This window comes from Sceloporus occidentalis, unplaced genomic scaffold (assembly GCF_023333645.1).
Source record: "Sceloporus occidentalis isolate IW3139 unplaced genomic scaffold, rSceOcc1.0.p SCAF_24, whole genome shotgun sequence".
Lineage (NCBI taxonomy): Eukaryota > Metazoa > Chordata > Lepidosauria > Squamata > Phrynosomatidae > Sceloporus > Sceloporus occidentalis.
This window is the reverse complement of record NW_028317004.1, coordinates 6,655,600-6,673,664: the sequence shown is the minus strand read 5'-3', so window position 1 is coordinate 6,673,664 and position 18,065 is coordinate 6,655,600. Positions and strand designations below refer to the sequence as shown.

The 18,065-nt window shown below is 39.0% G+C and overlaps 1 protein-coding gene across 1 annotated transcript; it reads left to right on the top strand.

Annotated features, from left to right (window-relative positions):
- Window positions 1-2,516: 2,516 nt before the first annotated feature.
- Window positions 2,517-4,458, top strand: LOC149300563 (derriere protein-like). The gene is made up of 2 exons (XM_089485044.1): window positions 2,517-2,769; window positions 3,653-4,458. The coding sequence occupies exons 1-2, from the start codon at window positions 2,517-2,519 to the stop codon at window positions 4,456-4,458; spliced, it is 1,059 nt and encodes a 352-aa protein (XP_089341170.1).
- Window positions 4,459-18,065: the final 13,607 nt, after the last annotated feature.

The following is an 18,065-nucleotide window of genomic DNA, read 5'->3' as shown; positions in this document are numbered from 1 at the left end:
CTGCTGTTACTCAGATATTTCAAAGTAAAGTTCAAAAGTCCAGCATTTAGTCATCGAGTGACAGCCAAAAGTCCAACAACTTGTCATAGAAATCATCATTTGTCAAGTTCCAGGCATTCCCTATAAAAATTGAAAGACAAACATGAAACTATTTCCCAGTGGTGGGGGTATGGCATATGTATCACTAGCATTCACAAAAACTCTCTTATGGACTGCCAACATAAGACATGCTCTTCCAAGGCTTATATTAGATCTGGAGCTCAGAGGGTTTGCGAATCCTCCCGTGGCTTGGAACCCATAAAGGGTTTCAACAATTTGGACTCTATACATACCAGGAAGAAATGCTATATACCACCTTTCACATGCATACTGAATATTGAGTATGGCCGGGCATTTCCACCCACTGGCCTCACGATATGCACATGATATGCTACTAGAGCTGCAGATGGGATGAGTAAGTTGCTCTGTCGGCCAGCGGGCCGCCCAGCATTTGCCCATTGTCCCAAATGGCCCATTCCATGCCTGAATAAGGAAACGTTTAACTAGGGATCCAAGTTGTTTTTCAGCAGTCATGCCAGGTTAACAGCTTGGCTCCTGCTAAGGGTTGCTGTTTAATTATGTCAATTTACTTCCCAGCTACAACTTCAACCAGCATCAGAACTTACCAGTCATGGGATTCTGGAAGCAAATAATTAACATGGGCAAACACAGTTGTGTGTGATGGCAAAAAAAAAGTTGACCTGATACTATTTATTTCTGCAAATCACTCCTGTTGAGATTCTATTCAGTATTAATGATGAAATGGGGTAAAAGTGGGAAAACAACAGGCACCACAGTGTGAACACTTTGGTGTAGGCTTTGAAGCCAAGACCAAAACAGAAAGATAATTGAAAGTAAAAAGATTTCAGAGCATTCCTTATCTGTTTAAAGATAATTAATGGAATTAATTACATGGGCAAATGAATAGATTGCAATGTTTATTTTTTCTTTTGAGGTCTTCACCTAAAGGTCAAAAGGCATTTTAGAGGGGAAGCTTGATTGCCCAGTGTTTGAAGAAGGTCTGGCTCCCGACACTTCATTGATTACTCTAATGAAGAACGAAACTGGTCTAGGGGCCAGGCCAGGAAAATCTCAGTATCTATAGAGGTGTCATTTAGCACCTAGGCTAAAGTGTACAAGGATATTCATTAAGGGACATCTGTGCAAAAACAAGGAACTACATGAATGTATATATTGCTTGTCCTATATAATTCCAGCAATTAGGAAATAAGAGGTTTAATCTAGTTTAAATATGCATACCAGTGTTTCAATGCACGTATTTACAATCCTAAATGCATCACCATTATATAAAAAAATACTGTAAGGTGGCTTATGCTAGAACATGGTAATAAGCAAATTTCATTGCCATTTTATGATTGATGCTGTTGTATTTAGATCCTTGTATATTGCATTGTAGATGATATGCTATTATGCTGTTGGTTTTCATAAAGTACTACGTTTTAAGCTCCCTCACATAGGACTCACCACCATACCATTAAATTAAGTCTTGGAGATCTGTGATGAATATATATACCGTATATATTGTACTTCAGAGTAGCCATACAACTATTACACCACAGTCGATCACCACTTTACCCAAAAAGAACATTTCAAAAACACCCAAGAAAGAAAGCCAAAATTATACATTTTTTATGACTGCAAAAACAGGACTTGATGTGGATTTGAACACATTATCAAAGCTTTCTATAGCCTGCCCTTGATTCACGGCTGTCAAATTTACATGCTCACCCTTGCTTACTCATATTTCCCACTCTCCCCTATCCTTGCAGTCTGTAGGACTGAAGCCTATTTATGACCCTCCTAAGTCTTCTGTCTCTGTGTATTATCTGCCCCTGTTCTCACCCACCTTCCCCCAGTAGTAGGATATGTACAAAATATTGTTAGTCCAATAAAAAGGTATTATAAGGTTCTGCAATATTCTGTTACTTTGTATATATATATATATAATTACATCGATTTTTAGGACACCAAAGACCTCTTTTGCTTTCAGGACCAGTCTATTTTTCAGATGAAGAAGAGAGCTCTGAGATCCTAACTCATATAAAGCTCATGTAACTTTACATATTTTCCTATGTTGGCTCTATAAAAGGTATCAACCTCTACAAAAAACTTCATTTACTCTTGTGCTACCATAGCTGTACCCAAATTTTAAATCATTATATTATAATTATTTTATAGTCCCAAGTAACCCTGAACACAACTTCAAAGAAGCCTTATCCTGGGTTCATCATCTGGCTGTAATAATTATATTAAAGAAGGAGTGCATTTCGTGCTAACATTTCATTTGCTTGCCAAATTAGTGACATATATGACCAGGATGAGATCGGTGGGAGGAAGGTCCTTTCACACCTCTTTGCTGCCACCAGGAAGCTGACAGATTTTACACAACTAGCCACCCTGTAATGTATTAATGACAATGTCCAGACCCCAGGAACAGAACACCAAGACTCATCACCATGGAAGGATCTCTCTTTTTCCTGTTCTTCCTCTTCCATACGCTTTTCCTAGCTGAATCCTCTGAAATCTCAATACAGGAAAGAATGCTTCTTAAAGCCTTGGGACTGAATGAAAAACCAAACCCTGTTAACCCCGGTCCTGTACCTAAAACATTGTGGTCCATTTTTAAAAAGGGAATCCAAAATGATAATCCTTGTAGAATGGAAGGATTTGAAGTGCCTGGTAATATTGTCAGGTCTTATCGAAACCAAGGTAAGTCTAAAAGTGAAATTATTATTTTTTGCCCTTTGTTTAACTGAAGCGAAAAAAAATTCCAATTACATGATATAGTGCGACACTATAGAAATACAATATGTATGTAAAATACCTAGCTTTGTTGCCCTGCTTATTGTGACGTTAGAACTGTGTTATATTTAACATATGGCGTATACTTTTAGGGGCTTTAAGAAAAAAAAGATGGGCAGGGAACATCGCTAACACACAACCAGAAAAAAAGATGAAATTACATTTTTGTAGAATTGTATACATTTCATATATCAGCTTTCTGTTATCTGTAGTGGTTCCTCTTTAAAATTATCTGTAAAAATACAGACATTTCTAGCTAAATCAGGTATTCTGGGTTATAAAAATGCCATTTAGTAATGGTAATGAATTGTTTCTGCAGATAAAAAGAACCTATTTTCGTTTATTTTGATTTAACAATATATATTATCCTTATGTTGCATAATAGTGGGCGATCAGGCTCCCTGTAGCGCTACTACTCAATGGGCCAGTTATAAGGGAGAACGCTAATTTCCCCAAGCGGCCCATTAACACTATGGAGAGCTGTGCATAGTCGGAAGGGGTGGCAGGCAGCTCTGCCCTGGGTCAGGCCTGGACCAGTGCCAGAGGTAAATACGTCACTGTTTATATATATATCCCTGCTACAGACGTAACATCCCACCTGAAGATATGTTTTATAGCCTATACTAACAATATATTTATGTCACACTTACAATGTAACTCTTCCTCATAATGGTTGACCTGCGAGGAAAACATGTAACCTTTTAATAGAAATTCTGTTGCAGGTATGTTGTCTTTCTACAGGCTAGTAATGTTTTTATTATTTTCTCCTCTTTCTCTCCCTGCTTCTTAGGACCATTAACATCTAGTGGGGCACCGCATCAGTCATTGTGCTCACGGAAACATCTTTTCTTTGACCTATCGGCTGTAGAGAAGAAAGAGCAGATAACTTTGGGGCAGCTGGAAATTAAGTTCAAACGCAACACCTATGATGGGCAGCAGTTCCAGTTGCGTCTGTATCGCATATTACAGATGTCTTTGAAGGGAATGCGACAACACAAAACCAATAGAAAACTTCTTGTGGCCCAGTCTTTTCGTCTCCTTCATAAATCTCTCTACTTCAACTTAACCAAAGTGGCAGAAGATTGGACCAAACCTGAGAAGAACATGGGGTTGGTTCTGGAAATATTTCAAAATGCTACCAGTACCAAAAGTTCATCTACTCACTGTGAGCAAATTAATTCTTTCATCCATGCCTCTCTGTTTACAGTCTCCCTTGACCCATCTGGTTGCAAAACCTCTCGAACCAAGAGGAGCTCTTCATCTTCTTTGCCATCTCCAGCCAACATCTGCAAGAAGAGAAACTTCTACATTGACTTCAAGGATGTGGGATGGCACAACTGGGTCATTGCTCCTCGAGGATATATGGCCAACTACTGCCATGGAGAATGCCCGTACCCTCTCACTGAGATGCTGAAGGGTACCAATCATGCTGTGTTGCAGACTCTGGTGCACTCCACAGAGCCTGAAATCACCCCACTCCCCAGCTGTGCTCCCACCAAGCTATCTCCCATCTCAATGCTATATTATGACAACAATGACAATGTTGTGCTAAGACACTATGAGGACATGGTAGTTGATGAGTGTGGTTGCAGGTAAACATGTACTGAACTGTCTTTTCTATTTGCTGTCTGCTGTCATCTCATACAAGATAGTTTTCTGGGCACTTTTTTGTGCTCTTAATTGTTTTTTTTCTAATTTATATGGATGTAACTTTTGTTCGCCACATCATTTTTATTATGGAACCATGAAGACCAATATTAGCATGTGCTAATCATACATGGCACCCAAGTTCGTGACTAATTTAATGATAAACATCAGTTAAATAAATAGTTTAGAGAAGATAAGCAGTTATATTTTGGCATTTTGAAATAAATTCATCAAAAAATATAGTTCTGGCATTTTTCACTTATAGACAGTTGTAGAAGGTTTGCCTATTCAAAGATATTTCTTGAGGCAAACAGTTTCATTTTTTGTGTTGTGTGGTATTGAGCAGGGTACCAAATTAAAGTATATCTTGTTTCATTTTATTATACCAACATTATCTAAAGGCTATCCGGAACTCTACGTTGTAGGGTATTATGTGATATTTTGGCAAGTCTCTGTAACCCAACACTAATTATTTCACGATGTAGCATTGTTATTATTATACACATAGACCTTTTTACAGAAAAAAATTGCTTATAACATAAAAATAAGTTTTGTAGAAAGGGTCTGTTGAAGTCTTGACTCTACATATTAGTTTATTAACCTTGGTCCACTAAATGGAAATGTATTACAAAATTGTTTGGACAATAAGGAAACTGTGTCCTCACGGATTATACCACAACATCCAAAGCAGCCAAAATCCCCACGTATTAGTTTCCGTGTTTCTCTTAGGATTCAGTTCAGTTATGTTGCTGCAGTGAACATAACATTCTTGGCTGACTGAGCTAATACACTTTATGTTAAGAAATAAACATAAAGGAGTTAAAGATAAAGAGGTTAAGTAAAAACAGAGAAATGGAGATGATGTTCTTCCCAGGTAATAACCTGGATCAGGATCATGAGTTCAACAGGTGGCCTACTTGAACACACATAAAGACATTCTAAGGTTAAATTGTGTAACAATAACCGTGTACAGAATGAGAGAGAGACTGGTCCAAGTGTATTTTAAACTGAACTAGAGATATATTGGACGCTATGCATGAAGTTCTGCCGAGGCATGTTCATGTGGAGCTGGAGTGTATAGCCCTATGTTCTGGGATGTGCTTGGTGGTCCATTACCTTAGTGGGAGCAGTATTATCTCTGGAATATTCAGAAATATTCTGTAATGTGCAGGCACTTTGGGACCAATGCTTGGATTGGACTGGATGTGAGGTGGTTTGCATGAGCAGATACAGGTCAGCCAGGAGGTTAAAAGGGAACCCAAGTTTGTTAGGAATATATGCATGTAATATTTGTCTCAAAAAGTCACATATTTCTATGTTTCATGGGTAGTGGTTAATGGGCATTATTTAGGTTATTAGTAATTATTACATTGTGCAGTGCATCATACACACACAAGAGACTTTACGGTCATAAATACTAGTTTCACACATACCAGAGGATCCTGGTTGTGAATGTATGATGCAGCACACAACATATAAATACTACTAATAAAAATAATCTATTTATGCCGAAAATGGCATCAAACATCCTAGCGCCTATGTTTACTTGACATTGGACTATACCCAATGGATCTTGCTTCCATCAGTATAGATCAGACATTGGTCCTGTTTACTTTATTTTGATCTACTGGAATAAAGTAGCTATGGTTCTATCTTTCTTATTGTTTTACAAATAATATTTTAATGCAGAGGGTGGACACGTGTTATTGTTTACACAGCCTACATGAGGAAGGCTCAGTCCCCCCACATACCTCCTGTACACTCAACATTACCCATCTCATCATCTCTCATCCATAACAGAGACCCCCCCTGGATGAGGTCAGTTGTGTTTTCATTCGGTCCTGGGGAGCTCCAGTGACTAACCTTTCGGGGATGTAAACAGTCAGACATGTTTGTTCTTTGTCTTGGCATGAAGCATTTAAAACCCTGTTAACTTTCTGTAACGTTTCTTGAACAGCCATGCCTGTATCATCTGTTATCTTCCAATAAACAAATGCATAAAAAAAATATGCATTTAAATAACCCCCACATACTGCGTTTTCTGCTAACTTGGGTCTTTCCAACGTAATAAAGTCAAATAAAGTACAAGGGTGTTTTTTGCTGTCGATGCCATTTTTAGCTGAGTAATTCAAACACAACTTTTGAAAAGATACCTACCTAAAAGACAAGCAAAAAAATCACACCATTTTATGTATCATCGGTAATATTTTGTATGCAACTACAGCAGCTGAATAACAATACCCCAAAGTATACGTTATTTGTCCTGATTTGGAAACACATCATCTGCATTAGATTTATCATTGCAGAGCAAATCTGACATGGCGCATGACATGTTTTGGAAGCTGCTAATTATTCAAGTTAGATATGATGAGGATATAGCTTTGATAGATTCTAAAACCACCCACAAATGTAAATATTCCTGAAAGAACTAAGCTATTTCACTACAGTACCTTTGGCAAGGAGATGGCTACATAGAAGAGTCACTCTCTCTTAGCCCCCCACAAAAATGTATACTATATGACCAAAAGTATGTGGACACCTGACCACCATACCTATATGAGCTTGTTGGACATCCCATTCCAAAACCATATTGAATTGACCACCTTTTTGTGGCTTTAACAGCCTAAGCTCGGAAGTGTGTCTCTGGGGCTTTATCCCCATTCAGCTAAATGAGCATTTGTGAGTTTAGGCACTAATGTTGGACAAGAAGGTCTCGCTCGTAATCTGCATTTCCCCTGTGTGGATTTGAGAAGGTAATCTTGTACCTGTCTCATACTCACCTACCTTTATCAATGTCAGTCTGGGTCTGCCGTTCATTATGCAGATGTCTTAAAGTTAATCAAGCTGCACCCATGTTTATAGATGTTTTATAACTTTTCATTATTCCAGTTATACAATGATAATTTTTCTTAATGCTTTTTTCCATACAGGACACTGCGAAAACAGAATGTTTGCATTGTTTTTCTATATCTTGTTCCATCTTTAAAAACAATCAGATTAAAATGCTGCACTCTAGCAGAACAACATCAACAGATAAGTAATATACGGTGGTATTGCATTTTAATAAGTTTTTATTTTGATTATGCTCTAAAAACACATGCAAAAAGTCCAACAAGCGCTCATGTTTATCTGCTTGGAGTATTAAAAGTGGATCACAATATTTGGACAGTATTAGATATAATTGTGTCTTGAGTTCATTGCCATGGTTCTGTAAATATTGATTTTAATAATCAGTGAAACACAGTTGGTCACTAACAAACATGCTTTATACAATACAATATTTCATTAGGAGTTTTAAGGTTGAATGTATTTATTTAATTGGCTATTCATCTATTAACATTCCCTATCGACCAACAGAAAGAATACGCTCTGAATCGAACAATAGAACACTCTCTTCATGACCAAGGATATTTTGCACCTAAAAACCATTTTGCGGTTTCAACCATCTGTTTCTAAAAACTGACCATCTGAAACAATGTTCAAAGTAAAAGAGTTCCCAAGACACTGTTGTGACCTGTGGTGACCCCATCCCATGCGGTCTGATTACCGATTTTGCTATCACCAATGTAGGGCAATAAAAAGAAACTATTTCTTTCTCTTAAAAAATAGAATAAAAAATAAACTGAGTGTAACTGCTTTGGATACATTTGATTTTTAAAAAAGAAACTGATTTAATTTACGGAAGCAAAAATCTGCAAAAGGTGGTCGATTAATTCTGTTGACGGTAATTTTAGTAATTTAACAAAAAGAAACAAATAACTTAATTGACAGGAAAATATGCAAACCCTGTGATTAGAAAGTTAAGAAGGCATTCATATAAACTGGGAGCCTAATATATAATTTTTTGACTTTGTAAACCTGGTTATAGTAATACATTTACTGCCCCTGGAAAAGGTTCAAATCCACGTTGGCCTCTTGTGAAAGAAAGATCGATGTTAGAATTGTGTCAATAGATTTGCACTATATGTAACTGCACTGTGAGCATCAGTAGAAACTTGTTCAACAAACTTGTCTTGGAAATTCCCACATCTTGACAGCACTTCCCTCTAGAGGCCATTTGGGTAACTGTAAATATGACATTTGACCAGATTCATATAAAGTTTTAGAGAATACTGAAACCACTGAAAATTCTAAAGTGCAGAGAAAAGAAAATGATTCATACTGTTTTGTAGACATGAGGGAAACATTGTTTCTATCAGCTATAGTGCAAATGTATTTGCAAACTTGCATGAGTTGGACAACAACATTGGGGGAGGCATTGGTGTGCTCTTATATTTACTCCCCAATTGAGTAGCATAGGGGATGGGTTTAGCATTCATATGCTCAAGTTCCGACTGGAAGTAGGACAATTGCCCTCTGTGCTGGTCCAAAATATTTTCCCAACACTTACATATGAAAAATTCATGATAACAAACAAACACTGGTCCTCAGTGGACTCGTCTGGTCCAGATCAGACCGGTGCTTTTCAAACAATTTAGGACCGGACGGGGGGGTCCGGGGATTAATGCAGTGAGGTCACGTAACACGTTGTTGAGTAATCCCGTAGTAAAAATCTGGCTGCCCTCAAAGTGCGAGCACCAGAAAAAAAGCAACAAGTGATGATGGTGGGAGGGAGGGATTTATAAATTAATGTATGTATTTATGTATGTATGTTAGTTTGAATGAAAGTGTATGTATAAGTGTATTTGTGTGTTATCATGAATTTGCATATGTAAGTGTTTGTGTGTGTGAGCCTGAATATATTTGTGTAAGCATGGAACCATATGTGTGTGTTTGCGTGTGAGCATGTATGCGTGTCTGTACATGCATGAGTATGAGTATCAACCTTTTAGTCTCATTGAGATACTCCAAATTTTTGTGGTTCGTGAGAATGGTCACCGGATTCCTGGCTCCTTCTACTAAATTATGCCATTCTTGGAGAGAATTATTTGGAAAAGAATGCACTAGGATAGAGTCCGTCATGAAACTCTTGAACAGCTCCTAGACCAGTTTTCGGAGGCATCGACCGTGACCACAAACGGTTTATAAGAAAATTTAATTTTAAGCGTTTGCTTAATTGCGGGATACATTTTTATAGCCTGCACCCTTTTTAGTCATAGCAGTGAGTGAGGCAACAATCTTGAAAAAATAATTCATAAATGAGATTGGAGCCACTCTGAAATAGCTTTGATACAGTGGGGCAAAAAAGTATTTAGTCAGCCACCAATTGTGCAAGTTCTCCCACTTAAAAAGATGAGAGAGGCCTGTAATTTTCACCATAGGTACACTTCAACTATGAGAGACAGAATGAGGGGAAAGAATACAGGAAATCACATTGTAGGATTTCTAATGAATTCATTGGTAAATTCCTCGGTAAAATAAGTATTTGGTCACCTACCAACAAGCAAGATATCTGGCTCTCACAGACCTGTAACATCTTCTTTAAGAGTCTCCTCTGTCCTCCACTCGTTACCTGTATTAATGGCACCTGTTTGAACTTGTTATCAGTATAAAAGACACCTGTCCACAACCTCAAACAGTCACACTCCAAACCCCACTATGGCCAGAAGCAAAATTGTAGACCTGCACCAGGCTGGGAAGACTGAATCTGCAATAGGCAAGCAGCTTGGTGTAAAGAAATCAACTGTGGGAGCAATTATTCAAAAATGGAAGACATACAGGACCACTGATAATCTCCCTCGATCTGGGGCTCCACGCAAGATCTCACCCTGCGGTGTCAAAATGATCACAAGAACGGTGAGCAAAAATCATCAGTAAAACACTACGCCGCCAGGGACTCAAATCATGCAGTGCCAGATGTGTCCCCCTGCTTAAGCCAGTACATGTCCGGGACCGTCTGAAGTTTGCTAGAGAGCATTTGGATGATCCAGAAGAGGATTGGGCGAATGTCATATGGTCAGATGAAACCAAGGTAGAACTTTTTGGTAGAAACTCAACTCATCGTGTTTGGAGGAGAAAGAATGCTGAGTTGCATCCAAAGAACACCATACCTACGGTGAAGCATGGGGGTGGAAACATCATGCTTTGGGGCTGTTTTTCTGCAAAGGGACCAAGACGACTCGTGTGAAGGAAAGAATGAATGGGGCCATGTATCGTGAGATTTTGAGTGAAAACCTCCTTCCATCAGCAAGGGCATTGAAGATGAAACGTGGCTGGGTCTTTCAGCATGACAATGATCCCAAACACACCGCCCGGGCAACGAAGGAGTGGCTTCGTAAGAAGCATTTCAAGGTCCTGGAGTGGCCTAGCCAGTCTCCAGATCTCAACCCCATAGAAAACCTTTGGAGGGAGTTAAAAGTCTGTGTTGCCCAGCGACAGCCCCAAAACATCACTGCTCTAGAGGAGATCTGCATGGAGGAATGGTCCAAAATACCAGCAACAGTGTGTGAAAACCTCGTGAAGACTTACAGAAAACGTTTGACCTCTGTCATTGCCAACAAAGGGTATATAACAAAGTATTGATATTAACTTTTGTTATTGACCAAATACCTTTTTTCCACCAGGCAATGTGATTTATGGACTTTGTTGTCTCATTCTGTCTCTCATAGTTGAAGTGTACCTATGGTGAAAATTACAGGCCTCTCTCATCTTTGTAAGTGGGAGAATGCACAATTGGTGGCTGACTAAATACTTTTTTGCCCCACTGTACATTCCTCCAGGGCAAGAGATTTTGGCAAAGACAAATTCTGCCTCTAGGAGGGACTGTACCAGGAAAAAACTCAATAGGCAATCATGATGGTGAAGTTGAATATATCCATCAAATACATCTTCTTTATAAGGCGGGGGTAACGAGGAGGGTATAACGGAAACAATAGACACAGAATTAGGGGAAATCTTCAGTAGACAGCATTTTAGACAGGAATCCCCCAGGATCTGATGTCTCCAGATTGCCAGTCAGTCATGGGGTTGTGTGACTGCAGCCAAAGCTTATAGGATCACAGTCCTCTCTTTATCACATGGTCAACCAGACATGTTCTTGATGACTTTCCTTCAACATGTACTATTCAGCTGAATATTTGATACAGCAAAGAATAAATAATGCTGATACATTTCATTTATAGTGTTATAAAATACTAGTGTTGGGATTTTTTATTTTCAGGTAGACTCCCTAAATATTTGTTAAAGGTTCTATTTTCTTTGTAAAGGCTATAAATGACTGTAGTGCGGAGAACCATTTGCTTAATTAGTATCATAATTATGTGCAGTCTCCTCAGCTTCCACATGGGGGAGCTGCTCTCTTGTTTATCCTTGTTTTATGACCCTGAGATTTTTATAACTTTCACTAATGCAGCCTTTGGGATTTTGTGGGAACTAGACTGAAATATGGTTAAGCAATCTGCCTCATATGACATATAATCTCTCAATTAAATATACATTACCTTGCCACTCGGTCATTGCTAATGTTAATCATTAGGGGAAAAACTTCAAACAGTGCATGGACATTGCAATGTAATGTCTGTCTGCCTGTTTTACATTTTATGCTTCTCTTAGTTTTAAAAGTGTAAAGATTTTAGCAACACAGCTTGGCTAAAGTTGGACTAAAGCTACCACGTCTGTGCCAGACAACATTTCTAGGGTATGCGGTTTAGTTTGTTCTCTTTCCAAAATAGCCTCTCTTTTTTTAAAGCTGTTAAAGCATTTTATAGATGGCAGGTCCAACACACACTGTAATTGAAACTAAAGAGTAAAACATTTGGAGCACATTCTCTAGCTTTATCCCAAGGAGGCTCACCAATCAAGGTGATTAGTACAGTCATATCTTTGAATTTAGAAGTCTAGGATATCATGCCTTTTAATGCCATAGAGGAACACCAGATCCTCAATCTTCTTCTGGGGTCAGACTCCCCAAAGGGATATGTAGCACATTCCTTTCCTCCTGGAAGGGAAGCCCAGAGAAAAGAGGAACCACTGAAATCATCAAGGGCAACCCCATGCAGACCAGCCCTTGGCTTTTATTATAAAATGGTTCTCCTGTAATGGTTCCTTCACTTTTCTTGGCAATGTGAGACCTCTTGTAAAGCCATATGGTGGTCCAGTTGAAAAAAAATCTCAGCTAAAACAGTTCTCTATTACAAATCTTTACAGCCATGTGACATCTGCAACATAAACCAATGTTTGATAGCACAGAGCTTTTCTCCATCCCACTAGATGCACTTTACCTGGAGGAAATAGAATCTTTAGGCATAGTACATATTTTGCACTCATCTATTCTTGGAATAGGCTCAGACTAGCTATCTGATACACCAAGCCTGATTTTATTGAGAGGATGGTAGGTAAATGTAACAACCCCCCATCAGAAGTGATAGAAGCTATTAAAGTGAAGGAATTACACATGCATGGAATAGGCAAACGATAGCCTTAATCTAAGACAAGAGTTTGAGTCTTTACATCAGGAAAACTGCCCGGATTAAATGGACTGAAAGTTTCTTACTGCCGTCAAATTCTATGTTTATATATTGTGAGAGAGTCCTACGAATTGTGAATATGATGCATATATATTGTTCCAACTATTGCAGTGAATCTATCCTTATAAGCCTCAGGTAAATACATTGTATGATTATTTGCTATACTCTTCAAAACATTGCATTTCAAATGCACTCTGCCTCTGATGATAATGAAAGAGGTAGAATATATATATATATATATATATATATATATATATATAATGTATATTATTCATCTTACAATGAAATGTAAGATTTGAGAAAGTGTGCAGCATAATGCAATATGCTAGTGCCCTGGTCCAGAATCCCACTGGGAATTTTTCCCAGTCTAATGAACGCCATCTGGACCTACACTCTGTCATTTTTACACAAATGTAGTTTCCACAGGATTCCATACCTTTGTGAGCTGTACTGCAGAAGAATATACAGTAGAAGACACCGCTTTAGAGATTGGGATCAAACCCTACAAGAAGAACAGCAGCTGGTGCTGAACTACAACAACCCACAAAAATCCAGGATTTATGCTTATTAATTGCTGGCAGTATCCCATGGGAAAAGAAGAACATGGTTTGGCTGTTACTCTGTATACGCCTGGAATACAATAAAATAAATATACATAATATCATAACAAATAAAATAATTGTATCTATCCCAAACATGGGGTCATATATTTGTGGTTTCAAGGCATTTCTTTATATGCAATTTGAGCCTTAACACATTTAAAAACAATATGTTGCATTATTAAAGAGTTTCTAATAATAGCATTGGGTTTTAAGCGGTTGAGTGTCTGTAAATGCTAACTCAGCGTATGTTTTGCTAAGTGGAACTGCACCTTTATGTGTCGGTGAAGGCTTTGACTGTATTATCACTAATGCTGATCAGCTACTTTGGGAAGGATGCAATCAGAGAAATCCCAAGAGGTTGCAATGGAGAACCATCATCACTCTAATTATCTTTTTTGACATATTTATAACACAAATGGCGAGAGAGCCTATTAAGTGGTAGAAGAACATGAATAGGATTGTGTAACCAGGGTAGGACGTAATAACCAGAGTATGTTCTATAGGATTGAGAATCATTTCATACAAACGGGACAAATCTCTGATAGAAGTGAGATATAAGTATTTGTAGATATATACTATTTTGATAAAAAAACAGTGCTTTTAAATCATGTAAATTTCATCATAGTCTAGTATTATTGCTGTTTGTATATTGGTAACAACATACATTTCCCTGGTCTTAGCTTAGATTCAGAATAGCCATATCTCTATCCCACACATGTTTACAACCTCATGATATATTTTCTTTCATGAAGCCCACAGGGGCCAGAATGGGCTAAAATGGGCCCTGACAGAGTGCAGAGCAGGGCTAGGCTAAGGCGGCAATTGTGGATTTGGGGGAGGTGTTTTGGAAAAAGGTTAATTAAGGTTGGTGGACACCTGGGTAAGGAGCCATTTTTGTATAATCTTACCTGGTGTTTGTCACACTCTCCCTCTCCTAATGTGGGTTTTCTGTGTTTGTCACAGTTGTGGGCTGTATCTTGCCAGGTATCCAAGGGGTTAATGCAGTGGTATGATCATTGGTGGTCATAACTGGTGGGAGGTTCCTTGCGGGAAGTGGTGCTTGGAACCTCAGGTCTGGGTTGAGGCATCCGACTGTCCCTTCTCAAAATTGGTGTGTGGTATGGTACCTGCATAACTGCATGCTAGATTGGTTTTGGTATGTATTGGTGTTGTGTGTTGGTAGTCATTGTCTTGGTTAACGCATCTATGTTTAGTATTTCAGGTTTTATGGGACAATGACTGTGGCCTTTTCAAACCCATATTTTGTGGTAGTGTTTTTATTTATTTTGGTAACTGGGCTGAGCCTTCCCCGTGAGTCAAAGCTACATCTGTCATGAAACATGATTACATGTTCTTATACGTTTAGCCATATAGCAAAATCAGTAACAACAGACTAAGGGGTTCATATTCAGTAACTTACAGGAATCTTACTTTATAGCAAGAAATAATTGGGACACTAGACGGACCGAATGGTAATAACTAGACTTGGGCGCCGGCCAACTGTTCGTGTTGGGAAAAATCTTGGTATTCCGCGAATATTCGCCCGTTCTTGTCTTCTGTTTGGGAGAATATTCGTGTGCATTCTTCGTGTTTGTTTTTTTGTTCTGTTTTTCGGACTACGCTGCAGCTTTGGCGTCAGGAGTTTAAATGTTCATACGAGAAACTCTATTGGTCGCCTGCAGGGGCCTCCTCTACCATCAACCAGTGTTGTACTTCATTGGTTGATGGCAGACAAGCTCCCTGCTGGCGACCAATAGAGTCGCTCATACAGACTATTAAAATCCTGGTCCAGCAACTTGGCCAGCAGAGACCACTGGTCTCCCTGCTACAACCGTTAAAGGTCTGTACAAGCGACTGTTGGAGCTATTTTTGCTTCTTCGTGTTCGTTTTCATGTTTGCCCGAAGACGAATGCACAAGTCTAGTAATAACTGCTATCAAATTCTATGTTTCTATATAAACCTCTCCCTATATATATATATATATATATATATATATATATATATATATAAATAAAAGAACATAGCTGGATATGCCAAATTTGTTGCATGATATTTTAGCCAATACCAGGAAAAAGATATTAGCAGTAAAATATATATTTCTCTGTTTTATGGCAGTTAGCATATTAAAACTTACGGCTTGTTGAGGAGATGTTACAAGAGTAGTGCATTTAATAGACTATTAAATGAATCTTTAGCACTTGTGTTATGATCGGTTAATAGACCCAATGGTGCCAAGGGGTTAAAAATATTTATAGTATGGTGTTTAACTATATTATTGGGGTTAAACGGCAGCTTATTCATTACTTGAATGTAGCAGTATCTCACGGAACGTACCAGGATGGTGGTAAATTCCTTATTTTTAACTGGTAGATTCCTAAATGAGGAGTTCTATGATGGAGACACACAGATCTTTAAGTGTGTACGACATGGACAGTCTAAAAGAGAGCTTCTTCACTGTTTTTCTTGTAACCTACAGGTTATTAAAAGAGCTAAAACAGTCGGGAGATCTGATTAATATGCAGCATGCAAGGGGTTAATATTCTTTACTCACTGGAATGTGAGACTTTTTTGTGTGGAGAAATAATTGTAGTTTTCCCAGGAATAAAAGGTACCCATTGTCATGAACGAGGTCTATACAGACGACTATAATGACCCACAGCGCCCAATGATGGAATTTCAGGAGTCACCGTGCAAGAGCGGAGACACAGGAACAGATGCTGGGTAACCACACTTCCCTGGGTGTTGGGCCATCAGCATTGTGTGGCCACATACCAGGATGCTGAAATAGCAGAGGGAGGTATCCAGTACAGATAACAGGATATAGAGGTATCTTGCAGCTAAGGGCAGAAAAGGCAGAACAAAGCCAAAAGAGTAGAACAGTTTGCAGAATCAAGAATACAGGTTACACACAAAATCCAACATAAATAGCACAGGACACCCCCTGTCGGAACTGAGGACACGACACCCCCCTGTCGGGACCGAGGACAGGACACCCCTCTGCTCGTACTGAGGACAGGACACCCCTCTGCCGGGACTCAGGACAGGACACCCCTCTGCCGGGACTCAGGACAGGACACCCCTCTGCCGTGGCTCAGGACACGACACAAGACAGGACACCCCTCTACCGGGGCACAAGACAGGACAACAGAGTACAGGGCTGACAAGACTGACCAGGTTACACATGACAAGACTATACAGAAATAACAGGACTAAACAGGATAGACTAGACAAGGACATGAGTAGAACCCCTTTTTAAGATAATAAGATTGGAGATTCCGTCACATATTATGACCATAGCATGCTTAGCCCACCACTACGTCTTAGTACTCCAATATATCGGTGGGTCCTAACACTAAACCCTACCTACCGAATGACTAATAAACAAACTAAACATTGAATATGAACACATATCAGAGAAAGAACTACCTAGAGACTGCAGGCAAACATAATGGGTGGGGCACACCTTATAAAGGGAACAGAAGCTGAAGCTAAGAGCAGGACAGGTATCAAAGAATCAGAAGTTCAGGACAGAGCATAAGGAAATCCAGGAATGGATTGTAGCAAAACAGGGGAAACCAGAGGTATGCAGCTCCGCAGCCTGGATGGGGCATGACACCCGTGTCCTTATAAGTCCCAGAAGAACTCGTAATGCATTGCATATCACTGTAACAATTAAAGAAAGAGTAACTAAGAACCACTGGCTTCTTTTCATTATTTAGTGACTTTTGTACACATTTTACCACATACCACTAGAATTATATATATTGTTCTGCCCAGCAGGGTTTGAGAATCTTTACAGTTCACCTTTTTGCCACCTTAGACTTCTTTAGTAAATTATAGCTCCATCTAGCGGTGTTAAGTTGTATTACACCTTGTTTTCTAATTAAAGAATAATGCATTGTGGGTGATTGCAAGGCATTCTGGGAGGGAGGAGCCTCCATTTTACAGTCTTCAGTCATCAGGACTCATCATCAGAGCTGTCTCTGTATGTCTCCTTCCAAAACTCCACCATCTGTGTAATAGCATATCTGGTGAGACATTTACTTCTGTTTCAGGGACATTATAGTATTCAGAGCTGTTCAGTTATTTGTATTATTACTCAGGAAAGTTAACTGTTAGACTGTTAGCTAGTCATGTCATTCTATGTATAGGCAGCCATTTTGCCACGTACTTAACTGTTATGTAATGTCATTATACATGCATTTCATGTGCCTTGTACTTATACATGTTCTTTGTATCCTTATAGTTTTACCACATCACATCACATGTACGTGCTCACGCTTATGCACTACAATCCTGTTTTGCCATATATACTTAACAACCTGTTCACCAATAAACAAGTTAAACTACAAAGAACAGTCCTCTTATTTGGAAGACAGGAATGGTTTATACTGAATGTCAGACTGCACACTGTGTGAACGTGTAAGAAGACAGAACAGTATCTGACTGTACGGAGCCGCCATCAGCAACGCAGTCCTATGTACAAGATTGCAGCGGCGGCCATACAGTCACAAGAAGCGAGAGTGCAGCCCCCAGCAAGCGTGACACG